This window comes from Lactuca virosa, chromosome 1, assembly GCF_052849685.1.
Source record: "Lactuca virosa cultivar CGN04683 chromosome 1, Lactuca_virosa_CGN04683_v6, whole genome shotgun sequence".
NCBI classification, from domain to species: Eukaryota; Viridiplantae; Streptophyta; class Magnoliopsida; order Asterales; family Asteraceae; genus Lactuca; species Lactuca virosa.
Window position 1 is genome coordinate 257,976,180 of NC_136426.1, and position 17,122 is coordinate 257,993,301.

The following is a 17,122-nucleotide window of genomic DNA, read 5'->3' on the forward strand; positions in this document are numbered from 1 at the left end:
CAATTATAAACTAAAACCAATTCAAAATCCAAAATAATAATTCGGTTTTGCTAAAACCAATCCAAACATCTGAATATCTGAACCAAATAGTCTGATCTAAATTATCAAATTGGACAATTCGGTTTTATTCAAATAATGAAGAACCCTAAACATATACACAAGTTAACCCGAAAAAAATCACTTGGTCACAAATTCCATAAAATTCATCAGCATATGTTCATTTAGATCAGCAAATTGTTTTAAATAATGAACAATTAGCCAATAATATGAATTGGAATAATGATATAAAGGAACACCAAAGTTCATGATTATTGAATAAAGAACAAATGTGCTTTTCCAAATTTGAATAAAAAGTATACATACTTGTGCTTTGCCTTTCAGAAACAGAACCATTTCAACATATACATTTTTTTCAAAAAACAAATCATTCTTTTTTTCAAATACTATAAATAATCTTTGTTAATTTCCCATGAATTTTAATTTATTATAAAATAATCTCACTTTATAACTATAATATATAGGTTCCAGTCGACAGTTTTATAATATTTTTTAAGAAACATAAATGATAACATGTGAAGTAGTTGGATTTAAAGCCACTTGGTTCAAGTCAACCTCTTTACGATATTCTTAAAAAACCTAAGGGGGGTCTAATCTCTTTAAGCAAACTCAGATCTGTTTATCTGCACAGAACCATAACCATACAAAATCACCAATATCCAAAAACAATGCCTTCTTCAGAGGTTAACCTAGAAAGTTTTTTAATTCCACTGAAGGAGATCAAGTTGGCAACGGCAGATTTCAGTCATGAAACTCAGATCGGAAATGGTAGACTCAGTGTGATCTACAGAGGTCAGCTCTCAAAACGTTGGGAAAACCGCATTGTTGCAATCAAGCGAATTAATAAGGGTAGTAAACAAGGAGAACACGAGTTCCATAACGAGCTCCAAATGATTTCTATGTTTCACCATCAAAGTATCATCCCTTTCGTTGGTTACTGTGATGAAAGCAGTGAGATCATTATTGTTTATGAATATGTTGTCAGTGGTAGCCTTGATCATTGTCTTAAAGACGAGATTAATAGGCGTTGCATAACATGGGCACAACGCCTGAAGATTTGCATAGGGGCAGCAAGAGGACTTGGGTATCTTCACTCGGGTATAGGTGAGGGCATCCCAGTAATTCACAGAGCTGTGAAGAGCTCAAATATATTACTAGATGACAATTTGGAAGCAAAAATTTGTGGTTTTGGTTTGTCACAATTTAGCAACATAAAACAGCGAAATACTCGAAACAATGCAAAGGCTATGGGTACCCGGTTTTATATGGATCCCATTAACCATGGAAGTGGTGTAGTCAAGATCGAGTCAGATGTTTACTCATTTGGGGTCGTATTGTTTGAAATGTTGAGTGGGATGTTGGCTGATTCTACAACGAGCATCGATGATCATAAGCCACAAACTCTGCTTAATCTTGTCCGACGCTACTATGATGATGGGGTGGAGAAGTTAACTGATCCGTGTATAATAAATCAGATCAATAGTCAATCTTTACAGATGTTTAAAGAAGTAGCATATAAGTGTATCAGTTTCGTAGTGGAGGATCGCCCTACGATGGATATGATAATCAAGAAACTTGAGGAAGCATTAGATATTCAAGTAAGTTTGTTTCTTTTTTTTTTTTTTTTTTTTTTTTTTTTTTTGTTTCATTTGAATAATTTAAAGGAAATTTAGTTTATACGCAATAATGATAACTAATACAACATGAAATTGCTTTATAATTTTAGTTTTTTTTTTCATTTTTTTTATCTATTTTTATGGATGCATTATATATATATATATATATATATATATATATATATATATATATATATATATATATATATATATATTGGAATATTGTCATAAAAATATACCTTACAACATGATCATTTTAATTTTTATACAACATTATTATTTTTATCATTCAATGTATTAAACTCTACAAAAATTTAAAAAACATATTTTTATGAAAACCATTTAATTGTTAATTATTATATATTAAAAAGTTAATTTTTTTTCATGATCTTCATATTCATTGAACACCAAGTAAGCATTGCACCTCATATTAGACTAGAGGTGAACAATACTAGCTAACCGGTTTTTTGTAACCCACCCACAATAACCGAACCGGCTTTTTTAACCGTTCAGTTAAAACCAAACTGTTGATTTGACATAGTTTTTTTTTTTTCAAAACTGAAACCGGTTTTTAAACCGAAAAACCTGATTTTTTAACAAAATTTTATTTCGAAAGAAACTGAAAAAACCAAACCGATTATAACCGAAACCAGTTTTCCTATAACTGTTTTTTTTTTTTTAAAAAAACCGGTTATTTTAACCGAAATTGGTATAAAACCGGTGTTTATCTACCTCCGTCTCAAACCATTCCCTTAACCTTATGTATTGTGATGCTTTAAACCATGGCAAAATAAAAAGGTTCCCTGAGCAAAGTCGTTTATGTTTATTTTCACAGAACCACGGAGCTACTTCAACCACTATCGCTCAAAGCTACCCATATCAAAATTTAGAACGCTTTCTAATTCCACTAACCGCAATCAACTTGGCCACTAATGAACTAAGTAAAGAAACTCGAATCGGGGATGATGGAAATGGTTCGGTCTACAAAGGAATACTCTCTGAACGATGGAAAAATCTCACAGCGGCCTTTAAACGCTTTAATCCCAATCGTTACCAAGCAGCACATAAATTTCATAATGAGATTGAGATGATGTCCAGCTTCGATCATGAAAACATCATCCCTTTCATTGGCTATTGTAATGAAGGGAATGAGATGATTATAGTTTCTGAATACGCTGAAAACAGTACCCTTGCTCATCATCTTTATCTCTACCAAAGGAGTCGTTGCATAACATGGGAACAACGCCTTAAGATTTGCAGAGGAGCAGCTAGAGGACTCAAGTATCTTCATTCGGGTCTTGGGGAGTACAACAAAGTAATACATAGAGACTTCAATAGCGCACACATATTGTTAGATGGCAATATGGAAGCAAAAATTTGTGGTTTTGAATGGTCAGTATCAGTCGACCGAAATCAACGACAAGTCACTGAACATACTGCAGTAAACACAAATTCGGTTTACTTGGATCCCATTTACAGTGAAAGTGGCATCGTTAAGACAGAATTAGACATTTACTCATTTGGGATTGTACTTTTTGAAGTGTTGTGTGGGATGTTGGCTTATAGTAAAAGGAGGATTGGTGATGATCAGCCACAAACACTCCTAAATTTGGTCAGACGCTACTATAATGAAGGACACGACAACTTAATTGATCCTCAAATAAGAGGCCAAATTAATACTCACTCTTTTCATGTGATTAAAGAAATTGCATATCGATGCATTAGTTTGAACCTAAAGGACCGCCCCACAATGAACACGATCATCAACAGCATTGAAGAAGCATTAGATATTCAAGTAAGTTTTTTCGTATAACTTTTTTTTAAGGAAATCCAGTTTTGTGATGAAGGAAAAAACATCTTGTGGAACTTGATGGATTGCCACGTTATTATAATTTGTTTTAATTTTGTCAAATCCGGCCTATAAAGAGCATTAGCCTTTCAGAACGCAAGGTCATACAAACTATGACCATTGATAATGCATTGAGCTTAATAGAGTTTAGGATTGAATGCTGTAGAACTTGATGGATTGCCACGTTATTATTCCACTTTTCAAACAACTTTATTGTTTTTTTCTTATAAAACAATGAACATTACAAAAGTTCAACGTAACATATTTAAAAAAAATCATTAACTTGTTAATCATTTTATATTAAAAAGGTTTTATTTTTCCTATTGAACAGTCAAGTGAACGTCAACTATATATGGTTGAGTTCAATACATTGAATGTCAATTGGGCATTTCAACTCACTCAACCATTTCATTATACTATGCATTGTGGATGCTCTAAGAAACATACATTATTTTTTTTTTGCCTAGTCTAAAGTCTCTAACCATTCGGTTTGAGTTGTTTGGTAGATATTTACATATACATATAAACAAGGTTACATAATGATCAGATTTTATAGAAAGAATGAAGCATGTGACGTAGGGAAACTTATAATGGCACGCCATCTCTAAGCAAATTCAAGTCTATTTATTTTCACAGAACCATGGAGCAGTTTCTACAATTACCCAACCCGACCAAAAATCTCAAAACCTAGAAAGATATCTAATTCCACTAAAAGAGATCACTTTAGCAACCGCATGCTTCAGCTCTGAAACTCGGATCGGAGATGGTGGATTTGGTGTGGTTTATAGGGGACAACTCTCTGAGCATTGGGAAAACTGCACAGTTGCCATCAAACGCCTTGATCCGCAAGGTCATCAAGGAAAGAATGAGTTCCTTACCGAACTTAACTTGATTTCCAAGTTCCATCATCAAAACATCATCCCTTTCATCGGTTATTGTGATGAAGCCAATGAGATGATCATAGTTTATGAGTATGCTAGCAATCGAAGCCTTGATTATCATCTCCAAGACCCGAATAAGAGGCATTCCTTAACATGGACACAACGCCTCAAGATCTGCTTAGGGGCAGCAAGAGGGCTCAACTACCTTCACTCGGGGTTAGGGGAGGACAACAGAGTAATACACAGAGATATCAAGAGTGGAAACATATTGTTAGATGAAAATATGGAAGCAAAAATTTGTGATTTTGGTTTGTCGAAAGAAAGCATGAGAAATCAACAACGTAGTCATATCTATACAAATGCTGCAGGCACCAACTTCTACATGGATCCCATTTATCATGAAAGTGGCATCCTTTGTAAAGAGTCAGATGTGTACTCATTTGGGGTGGTGATGTTTGAATTGTTGAGTGGGATGTTGGCTTTTTACAGAAAGAGCTTTGGGGATGGTAAACCACAATATCTAATAAGTTTGGTCAGACGCTACTATAAGAATGGGCTCGAAAAATTAATTGATCCATTTATAAGAGATGAAATTGATAGTCGTTGCTTTTCAACGTTTAAAGAACTTGCATTTCAGTGCATAAGTCACAAATCGGAAGAACGCCCTACAATGGAAACAATCATAGAAAGGATTGAGGATGCAATGGATTTTCAAGTAAGTCCTTCTGTTTAATTGCTTCAAAGAAATTATGTTTTCAAAATTCAAACACACAAATGAAAAGTAGCATGGATTATGCAGTAAAATGAATTACTCTAATTGTTCTTGTAGTAAGTTTCAAAAATGTTGTTCTTTTATAATTGGATTTAAAAACTTGTCCTACTTTTTATTGTCTTACAAAAATGGAATTGTACGTCAAAAAATAAAATCATTTTTGACATTTTTATTAATTTATTAATTTATAATCTTATTATATTCTGAATTATTTACATAGTCATTAGATGGTTAACATAGAAATATAAATCATTGTACACAACTCATATAATTACAAATATCTATTGGAGAACTCTAAAATAAGACCATTATTTAATTTAAGTATCATTTCATTTTCTTCTGCTATTTTGTTGTACTTCTTACTTAAAAAGCGAGTGTACATGTTTTCTAAAACAACGAATTCATCCAAGGCTATATATGTTATCGTACCTAGGAATTAAAATTGAGACATACAACTAACAATAGTTATATCATATCATAATTACAACTAAAAAACTTAAAATCGTTGTGATGGTGGTTGTAAAAAAAATAACGATAAAGGTCGTATATATTGAATCGGTCAAATTGTAAATAATTTTTAGTGTCCGCCCCATTCTTTCCAAAACCAAAGAAGGAAGTTTGCTTTGCCTCTAGCCAATATGTCTATATGCGAAAAGAAGAAAAATGAAATTGGGTATCAAGGTGTTAAAATTAAGAAAAAATTAAAAAACAAATTTAACAAATAAAAGGACTGTAATATTTTGTTCTTGTTATTTCAGGAACTTAAGAAGTGTAAAAAGAGGAAAACTTGAGACTTGCTATTGTGGTTGCCTGGTTGGCAGGGTGTGTTGTAATATGTATAATGGCGAAGAGTATCAAGTAAAACTTGGATAATCACTTGAATTGTGTTACAAACATTTTCCTGTATTATTATTCTATATAATAAGTTTCTTTGGTTGAAATATCGAAACCGATGACGTGATATTTATATATTATCTATAGTGGTTTGTTTATTATTGGTGATGTATTTACCCACTACAAAGCTTATAGTTAGTATCAATATCTTTGTAGTTATAAAGGGCTTCTAGCCGAGCGGTATCCGATGTTGTTATCATTCTTTGAGGTTGAGGGTTCAAGTCCGATGATAGACATAGGTGAAATTAATGAGTAGTTTAGGAATAAAGTAGATTAATAGATTTGCCGTTATATTTGACCAAGATTATTTGCAATTAATTGTTCTTAATTCTGCATATTGATATTTGTTACACTAGCCAATTATATTGTGATAACTTGTAATATTTGTAGAGGTAGTCAAGTGTTAATATTGTAAACTATTTATATTCATGTGAACGAGAGGGAAATTAGTTTTGGTCTTATTCTATTATGGCATCATCTTCTCTCTCAACCCTAGCTGATAACCAATAGTCGATCCCTCATCTGCCAGCGACAAAGATTCTACTACTAAGTCCAAGAAATAGTCTAGATGCAATTGTTCTGCAATGGATATATGAGACAATCTCTAAGCATCTATTAATCATTATTCTCACTCCCTGAACAACAGTGGTTGATGCCTGGAAAGTAATAAAACATATTTTATTGATAGTAAACCAGCCAGAGCTTTATACCTTCAACAAAAATTCACCAACACAAAGCTTGAAAATTCTGCCAATATAGTTGTGTCACAACGTAAATTTTCAAACCAAAATTTTCAATTTAAAAACACCTTTATCTCAATAATAAAATCACAAAATGTCACAATGTCAAATTATCAAATCTCATATCAAAAACTGTTCATATATCAAAATTCCAGGATCCTCCAAATCATAACTCAAACGCTGATGTGTGTGTACAATCAAGCCGACACCTTCCCGTGATCTTTAGAAGTACCTGAAACACATAACACATAACACGGTAAGCACAAAGCTTAGTGAGTTCCCCAAAATATCACACACAACTCATTAGCCACTCTAGGCTATAACTCAATAAGACCCTCCGGTCAATGTGTCTCAGTGGGACCCTCCGGTCCCAACTCAGTAAGCTCATAATAACAATACTCAGCATAAATCACAAAGACATAATGTAGAATATTAAGATACACAGGTAAGCACAATAAACATCTCATTCACACAAGCTACCACTCATGGTATGTATAGTGAGAAGACTCACCTCGTAAGCTAGCAAGTAAAAGTCTCGTACTCAGAAATCTCGGTCTAGCCTCCGCCTAAAACATAGGATAATCATCTCTAATTAATACTCTACTCATACTCAATACACCAAAGGTTGTTCTCTCTTTTTCTCTAACTCTTGGAATGGGTAAAAGACCATTTTACCCCTCCATGGTCTCCATTACTCATGTTGACCAAACCCTAAAGTTAACAGAAGTCAACTCGAGTCAACAGTCCAAGTTTGACCTGACTCGCCGAGTGCACTTATGCGACTCGTCGAGTCCACTCGTTCCTCATAAGTCTCTTGAAGGTCTAGCTCGTCGAGTTAACCCCTAACTCGCCGAACTATCGCATGGTCCAGCTCATCGGGACAAACCCTAACCGACTCGTCGAGTCAGTTTATGGACTCGGCGAGTCCCTTCGATTTGATTTCTCATTCAGACGATTTAAGGCAGATCTATCACTCCAAACACTAGATCTACCATCCGAAGGCTCGATTGTCACGTAAAGTTTTGATATTTACGCTCATGCATGGTGGTTTTGCTCCCATCCACTAATACATATTCTCACAAGGTGTTAAACACCATACTCCTCATATGGATGAATAAAGTTGGGACCTTTGGGCTCTAGGGACCTCACAAGGTCCAGATCTGAGGTCTAAACCTCTGATAACTTAGTATGCTCTAAGCCTTAAACTAGATGTGAAGAAAATCCTAATTTCTCAACTCATAAGATCTAACCAAGCAATGGGGAAAGATTTAAGCTTTTTACCTTCCTCTTGAAGCTCTGGACGAAATGGCCTGAACCCCAACAGCTCCTTCTTGACCCTAGCTGAACAAACTCCTCTTCTTTCTCAAAGATGCACTAAAAATCCTTCAAGGTTAGCTTGGAGACTCCCTTAGCTCACTACACTCGATTAGGGTTTCACACAGAAAGGTTAAGCAGCTGATGAGCCGCAAATGAGACTATAAATGCCCTTATATAGGCCCCAAACCTGGGGATTTAGGGTTTCACTGCCCAACGTCTACTCGGCGAGTCGACTCTCTGACTCGTCGAGTAGGTCATTAATCCCACGTGGCACAACACGACTCTACTCGACGAGTTGTAGCACCCACTCGTCGAGTTGCTCAATAGTCCTCAAAAATAAATAATTAAACAATATACCTGGAAATCCGGATGTTACAATTCTCCCCCACTAGAATCAGACTTCGCCCTCGAAGTCATGCTCTAGAAATAACTCTGGATATTGCTCTCGCATCTCGGACTCCGGCTCCCAAGTCAACTCGGACCCTCTCCGATGTTACCACTGGACCTGAACCAGGGGTACCTATTTGTTCCTCAGAACCTTCACCTTTCGATCCATGATCGCAATCGGTCTCTCAATATAATTCAGGCCCGCATCCACCTGAATGTCCTCTAGTGGCACCACTGCCGTCTCATCGGCTACACACTTCCTCAGATGAGACACGTGGAAGGTGTTATGAATCTGACTCAACTCCGCAGGTATCTCCAAACGGTATGCTACCTTACCCACTATGGCGGTCAGCCTGAAAGGACCGATGAATCGGGGCCCTTTCTTACCCCTCTTCGTGAATCGGATCACCCCTTTCCACGGAGATACCCTCAGGAGGACAAAATCTCCAATTTGAAACTCAAGCTCGGATTGTCGCTTGTCTGCGTAACTCTTCTGGCGACTCTGGGCCGTCAGTAACCTCTGTCTGACCTGCTGAATTTGCTCAGTCGTCTTGAGCACTATCTCAGTGCTACCCATCACTCGCTGCCCCACCTCTCCCCAACATAAAGGAATCCGGCACCTCCTCCCATAGAGAAGCTCAAAAGGAGGCATACCATTACTGGAATGGTGGCTGTTGTTGTAAGAAAACTCAGCCAAGGACAGATATGTGTCCCAACTTCCACCAAAGTCCATAACACATGCTCGAAGCATGTCCTCGAGCATCTGAATCGTCCGCTCACTCTGTCCGTCTGTCTATGGGTGGTAGGCTATACTGAAGTGCAATCGCGTACCCAACTCCTCATGAAACTTCTTCCAGAACCTGGAAGTAAAGCGCACATCCCGATCTGACACTATCGATGTCGGCACTCCATGCCGAGCTACCACCTCTCTTACATATATCTCGACCAGTCTCTCTGCAGAAGAACTCTCACTAATAGCAAGGAAGTGAGCGCTCTTCGTCAACCGGTCCACAATCACCCAAATCACGTCGACACCTCGCACGGTCCTCGACAATTTGGTGATGAAATCCATGGAAATCTGTTCCCACTTCTACTGGGGAACCTCTAGTGGCTGCAAATTTCCATGAGGACGCTGGTACTCGGCCTTAACCTGTCGACAGGTCAAGCACCTCTCGACTACCCAAGCCACGTCCCTCTTCATATAGGGCCACCAATAATCTCTCTTCAGGTCCAAGTACATATTAGTGGCTCCTGGATGGATCGAGAATCTCGATTTATGCGCCTCCTCCATCAGAATACGGCGAGCTCCGCCAATATAGGGCACCAAAATCCGCCCTCGGAAAGTCATAAGCGCTCGACTATCAGTCGTAAACTCAAACACCTGCCCAATCACCCGCTCCTTCTTGCGGTTCTCCGGTCTCACGGCCTCCACCTGGGCCTCTCGAACGGTATCTAAAATTGGAGTCATCACTATCATCCTCATACATAGATCTCGGATCGGGGCACTCTCTGCTCTAACGTTCAGGGCGTCAGCTACCACATTAGCCTTGCCCGGATGATACAGGATCTCGCAGTCATAGTCTTTCACCACATCCAACCACCTCCTATGTCTCATACTTAGGTTGGGATGATCCATGAGATACTTCAGGCTCTTGTGCTCCGTGTATATGGTACACCGAACACCATAAAGATAGTGGCGCCAAATCTTGAGGGCAAACACTACCGCCCCTAACTCCAAATCATGGGTGGGGTACATCGTCTCGTGAGGCTTCAGCTGCCTCGACGCATATGCTATCACTCGACCCCTCTGCATCAACATTGCACCCATCCCTGAGATAGACGCATCGCAATAGACCACAAAGTCCTCCACTCCCTCCGGAAGGGCTAACATCGGAGCTTCGCACAATCTCTGGCGAAGAGTCTCGAATGATGCCTGCTACTCAGGCCCCCAAACAAAAGTAACGCCCTTCCGGGTTAATCTGGTGAGAGGAACCGTAATCTTGGAGAAATCCCTGATAAATCTCCGATAGTAGCCGGCCAATCTCAGAAAACTCCTGATCTCGGATGGGGATCTCGGCACCTCCCCCCGCATAACTGCCTCAATCTTCGCCGGATCAACCAATATCCCATTCTGATTAACGAGATGTCCCAGGAGCTGGACCTATCGTAACCAGAAATCACACTTGGAGAATTTGACATACAGCCTCTCCGACCTTAAAACCCCAAGAATCTCTCGTAGATGTTCCTCATGCTGCACTCTGGATCTCGAATATATTAAGATATCGTCAATGAACACGATCATCGACCGGTCCAACATAGGCCTGCACACCCGGTTCATGAGATCCATGAATGTCGCCGGTGTGTTGGTGAGCCCGAAAGGCATCACCATAAACTCGTAATGCCCATAATGAGTTCTAAAGGCCGTCTTCTGAATATCATCCCCGCGTACTCTCATCTGGTGATATCCAGATCTCAAATCAATCTTGGAAAACCAAGATGCCCCCTGCAGCTGATCAAATAAATCATCGATCCTCGGAAGTGGATAACGGTTCTTGACCGTCAACTTGCTCAGCTCCCGGTAATCAATGCACATCCGGTGTGAACCATCCTTTTTCTTGACAAAAAGGATCGGCGCTCCCCACGGTGAGCTACTCGGTCGAATAAATCCCTTCCACAGCAGCTCCTGAAGCTGTGAGGATAACTCCTGCATCTTTGGTGGCGCTAGGCGATAAGGTGCCTTGGCGATAGGCACCGCTCCCGGAACCAAATCAATCCGAAACTCCACTTGCCTCTCGGGAGGCACACCCGGAAACTCCTCGGGAAAAACATCAAGAAACTCGCACACTATCAGAACCTCAGAGATAGAACTCGGCCTCTCTGACACAGTCCGCGAATCCATCACGTATGCCAGGAAACCCATGCAACCATGTTGTAAGCTCTGCCTCGCCCTGGCAGCAGAGTAGAAAGCTGACCCAAATCTGGTACCCTTGCCATACACTGTAAGAACTCCTCCACTAGGGTCTCGTATAGTCACGAACTGACGCTTGCAGTCGATCAATGCTCCGAAGCGGCTCAACCAATCCATGCACACGATGACACAGAAACCACCCATCGCGATCGGTACCAGGTCAATCGGAAACTTGACACCAAAAAATCTCCTGCACACATCGTCGGAATACATCGGTAGCAAAAACTGCATGCTCATCTGCTATAGAAACCCTCAGAGGTCGACTCAACGCCTCACGCCAGATACCGATGTGATGACTAAAAGCTAAAGACACGAAGGATCGACTCGCACCTGAGTCAAATAACACTAAAGCAGGTACATAACTCACAAGAAATGTACCTAAATATAGCATAGAATAAGCACAATAAATCTCAGAATAATAAATAAGGAAATACATACCAACCACGACATCAGGTGTTGCGCGGACCTCCTCCGTTGTCAGCTGAAAAGCTCTCCCACGAGCCTTCGGAACCTCGGCCTTCACCGGCCGAACATCAGTAGCATGCAAAGCAGTAGGAGCGGAACCCTAGGCTGATCCCTGAACAAGCTGAGGGCACTCGGCCTTCGATGGCTGGTCTGATTGCACTGGAAACAGACTGCAAATCCCTTGGGTCAATCCTTCGCCATATGCCCCTCCTTGCCACATTTGTAGCAAATCCCCGCCCGACAAGATCCCTCATGACTCTTGCCGCACTTGCCACAAGTGCGGCCCTTCTGGCCTCCTGATCTCAAATCAGCGGGCTTAGCTCGCTTGGCTACCGGCTGCAACTGCGCCGGCCGCCGGTCTCTCCCCTGAGACTCCGCATCCTCCCTCGCCTGAGTCTCCAGCTCGATCTCCCTCCTCCTGGAATTTTCCTGAAGCTTTGCAAATGTCCGATAAGACGAGTTCGCCACGAACTCTCGAATATCCCTCCTCAAAATGCTCAAGTACCGGGCTGCTCAGTCGAACAACGCCCTATCATGAAACATCCGCGTAATCATGGTCACCGACTCTGTCTTCTGCCTGAGAGACAGAAACTCCTGGGCCAACCGTTCCTTCTCCACCGGGGGAACATACTCATCTTGGAACATCACAACAAACCTCTCCCAAGTCACTGCAGCATGCTCTGCAAGAGTGAAACAGGCCGTTACAATCTTCCACCAGTCCTTCGCTCCCAAGCGAAGCTGGTTTAGCGTGAACCGTACCCTCAAATGCTATGGGCATGAACAAGTGTAGAAACACGCCTCGATATCAGAGATCCATCTCATCGCAACAATCGGATCCTGAGTCCCATCAAACTCTGGCGGCTTCGTGTTGCTGAACTCTCGGTACAGCAACAAGTCACCTCCCTGTGGCCTGGCAGCAGCGACAGCTGCGGTGGCTGCAGCAGCAACCGCCTCAAAAACTGCAGCATATCGCTCGTCAAATGTCTCGATCAAAGTGGTCTTAATAGACCCAAACATCTCCGGAATAGCCTCCCGTATGGCTGTGGCCACCTCATCGTGAATCATCCTGCGAATCTCATCATCGCTAACTCCATTGCTCTCTGGGGTGTGGCGTGTACCTATAATGATGCCTCTGAAACACAACACAAAATCATCAGAGACTCGCTCGAGCATACTCACACTCGACTACTCATCCCTACTTGCTCCTTAGCATCCTAATGATTCTTACTTGTATTGCACACAGACCGGGTGCTTTCAGTAGTACGGGCCCAATACTACCTTCCACACCCACCTGTAGTAACCCCAAGTCCTCCTCCTGGGATTCTAATTCACAGATACTCTATATCTCATGAATCACAGACTACTCTCTCAGTAGACCCCTCTTAAGCTCATCTAAGTATCTCTTCGTAGATTATCTCCCGACTCAGAACTCAGCACATACTCAAGCAAATAACAGATAACACTGATCAAAACATCTCCTAGGCTAAGGCATCACAAATCAGGCAACTCTAGCCATAGAATATGAAATACCTAGCATACCATTTAGCATGCAATCTTAACAAAATATCTCATAAATATCTTATAACACAAAAGTAAGGGTATTCTGGGAAATGACCGCTCGGGCTCTGGCTGATTGTACACACCGCTTCAACTTGTTTTCTCTTAAAACTCTTTCTCGTTTTGCAAAAATTCTTTTCTTTTTGAAAATTCTTCTCAAATCCGCAGTTTGAGTCCAAACACACCCGGAGGTACATCCGAATCCCTCAAACCAAGGCTCTGAGATCAACTTGTCACAACGTAAATTTTCGAACCAAAATTTTCAATTTAAAAACACCTTTATATCAATAATAAAATCACAAAATGTCATAATGTCAAATTATCAAATCTCATATCAAAAACTGTTCATATATCAAAACTCCAGGATCCTCAAAATCATAACTCAAACGCTGATGTGCGTGTACAATCAAGTCGGCGCCTTCCCGTGATCCTTAGAAGTACCTGAAACACATAACACATAACACAGTAAGCACAAAGCTTAGTGAGTTCCCCAAAATACCACACACAGTTCATTAGTCACTCTAGGCTATAACTCAATAAGACCCTCTGTAACATCCTGGTTCCGGGGTATATCATTTCTATTGTTATAATGAGTTTCATGGGCGACTCGACGAGTTCGTGCCTCAACTCGTCGAGTTGGGTCGCACTGGGTGATGAGGATTAATGAGCTGACTCGACGAGTCTGTGTTTCGACTCGCCGAGTCAGCGCTGGTGAAGGAAACCCTAAACTTTCGGGCCCGTGACCTATTTAAAGGCACTTATAGCCACATTTGCGGCTCATCTTTTGTTCAACTCTCCTGTGTGAAACCGTAGGCGGCCATGGAATCTAAGAGAGAGTCCTTGAGCTTGTATCAAGTGTTTTGATGGACCTTTTTGGAAGAAGAGGAGTCAGCTTCAAGCAAGGAGTGGGATGAGGTTATGGGATCTAGCATTTCTTCTCTAAGAGCTTCTCTAGAAGGTAAAAAGCCCACACCTTTCTCATTTATTTAGTTGGATCTCATATCTATGAAGATTTAGGGCTTTTTGTCATTTTTGGTTGGGTTCTTGGGTAGCATGGGTTATCAAGAAGTCTAGACCTCAGATCTGGACCTTGTGAGGTCCTTAGAGTTCAAATGTCCCAACTTTAGTCATCCATATGAGGGATTTTTGGGCTTAATCATTCATGAAAGGCATGTATTAGCATTTTGGAGCAATAACATCATGTATGAACGTAAAGATCGAAGCTTTACGTGATTATTGAGCCTTAAGATGATAGATCTAGTGTTTAGAGTGATAGATCTGACTGAAATCGTCTGAATGAACATTTGGTCTGAATGAACTCGCCGAGTCAATGAGCCGACTCGAGGAGTTGGTTAGGGTTTGTCCCGAAGAGCTGAATCATGCGATAGCTCGACGAGTTGGGGGTCAACTCGATGAGCTGAGCTGGACTTTCACGAGACTTTTGAGGAAATAAGTGGACTCGACGAGTCACAAGGGTGCACTCGGCGAGTCAGGTCAAACATGGACTGTTGACTCGAGTTTGACTTCTGTTCACTTTGGGGCTTTGGTCAACATTAGTAATAGAGACCATGGAGGGGTAAAATGGTCTTTTATCCACTTCAAAAAGTTAAAGAGAGGAAGAATAGCCGTCGGCGATTAGATTTGTGATTAGAGTATTACTTAGAGATATTCATCCATTGTGTTAGGCGGAAGCTAGTTCGAGATTCGGGAGCGAGGTCTTTACTAGCTGCTTGTCAGGTAAGTCTTCTCACTATACATTACCTAGAGTGGTATCTATGTGCAGACCGGAGGGTCTTATGTGTTATGTGCTTTCTTGAGATTACGTGCATTGTGATTTATGTATGCTATGTGATATTAGACTGGGCCGGAGGGTCCAACGATTTAGACCGGACCAGAGGGTCCAACGATTTAGACCGGAACAGAGGGTCCAACGAGCTAGACCGGACCGGAGGGTCCAACGAGCTACGGGACTGGAGGGTCCCGCTGAGACACATTGACCGGAGGGTCTTACCGAGTTATAGCCTCGAGTGGCTTATGTTTTGTATGTAGTATTTTGGGGAACTCACTAAGCTTCGTGCTTACCGTGTTATGTGTTATGTGTTTCAGGTTTTCTCAAGATCGCGGGACGGTACCCACTTCATTGTACACACCAGAAAAGGAATTATGTTTCGAGGATCCTGGATTATTAATTAATTAAACATGGAGTGCGTTTTGTAAATTAAACAAATGAGATTTTATGAAATGTGTTATGAGGATTATATGATTTAAAATGAAAATTTTGTTTTGAAAATTTACGTCGTTACAAGTTGGTATCAGAGCCTTGGTTTGAGGGATTCGGATGCACCTCCGGGTGTGTTTGAACTCAAACTGAGGAATTGAGAAAGATTTTCAAAAGAGATAAACTTTTCTAAAAATGAGAAAGAGTTTAAGGGAAAACGAGTTGGAGCAGTGTGTACAATCAGCCAGAGCCCGAACGGTGATTTCCCAAAATACCCTTACTTTTGTATTATGAGACATCTATGAGATATGTATGAAATATTATGCATGCTAGAGATAGGCTAGGTATTTCATATTTTAGGACTAGAGTGGCCTGATTTGTGATGCCTTAGCCTAGGAGTTGCTGTTATATGTGATATGCTTTCGAGTATCTGCTGAGTAAGAGTATCCAACAGGAATCCTTTTAGAGAGGGATTTGAGTAGAGGAGTAATCTAGGAGAGATACCTAGATGAGCATTTGTGGAGCCTATTGAGGGAGTAGTTAGATACCTGCGAGGGGTAGAGTTGCTGAGTTCGGTGATATCTTTTGAGTATGAGTAGAGCAAGTGGAGTTATCACCTAGAGTGGGTTTTACGTGCTTATTCGATGCCCGAATGCTGCTTGCTTCGTGCTTTGTGGAACTCCCGATGATGGGAGCCAACTACCAAGTGAATGTGACGATATTCAGGAGGTAGGTGACTGACATCATAAGGAGTTTCTCAGCAGCTGATGGCAGAGAAGTGTGAGAACCTAGGAAGAGCCTAGGAAGTGACCTTAGTCATATGACTACGCTGACAGAGTAGAGCATTTCGCTGGGAAGCGAGAACGCGTGTTGGGATTGGTGATTGAGAAGGTTGAGCAGCTACTTAGGGACTCTGGGATGGTCCGTGTAGAGAGTATGGGTAGATGTGGCAGGTAGTATGGGCCCGTACTACTGAAAGAGGAGGACCCATATTCGATGCAGGGAGTATTCCGGAGGATCTAGGTAGCAGATCGAGAGGCGATGTCATGGTTCGAGTACCATGATTTGTAGCAGATTGAGAGGTGCTGTCATGGTTTGAGTACCATGATTTTTAGTAGATCGAGAGGTGACGACATGGTTCGAGTACCATGATTTGTAGCAGATCAAGAGGTGATGTCATGGTTCGAGTACCATGATTTGAGGCAGATTGAGAAGAGAGAACATGGTTCGAGTACCATGATTCATAGCAGATTAAAAGGAGATAACATGGTTCAGGTACCATGATTCATAGCAGATCGAGAGGTGGTCACATGGTTTGAGTACCATGACACGTGGTGGTTAGTGCTTCTGGTTTTACCGGTTATTCCGTGGTGATTGTCTAGACTGAGATCAGCTGTGAAA

At 40.9% G+C, this 17,122-nt stretch overlaps 1 protein-coding gene across 1 annotated transcript; it reads left to right on the plus strand.

Annotated features, from left to right (window-relative positions):
• Nucleotides 1-646: 646 nt before the first annotated feature.
• On the plus strand, nt 647-6,114 carry LOC145166390 (uncharacterized). The gene is made up of 4 exons (XM_079085356.1): nt 647-1,655; nt 2,509-3,468; nt 4,159-5,118; nt 5,934-6,114. The coding sequence occupies exons 1-4, from the start codon at nt 726-728 to the stop codon at nt 5,964-5,966; spliced, it is 2,883 nt and encodes a 960-aa protein (XP_078941482.1). The 5' UTR covers nt 647-725; the 3' UTR covers nt 5,967-6,114.
• The last annotated feature ends 11,008 nt before the right edge of the window (nt 6,115-17,122 follow it).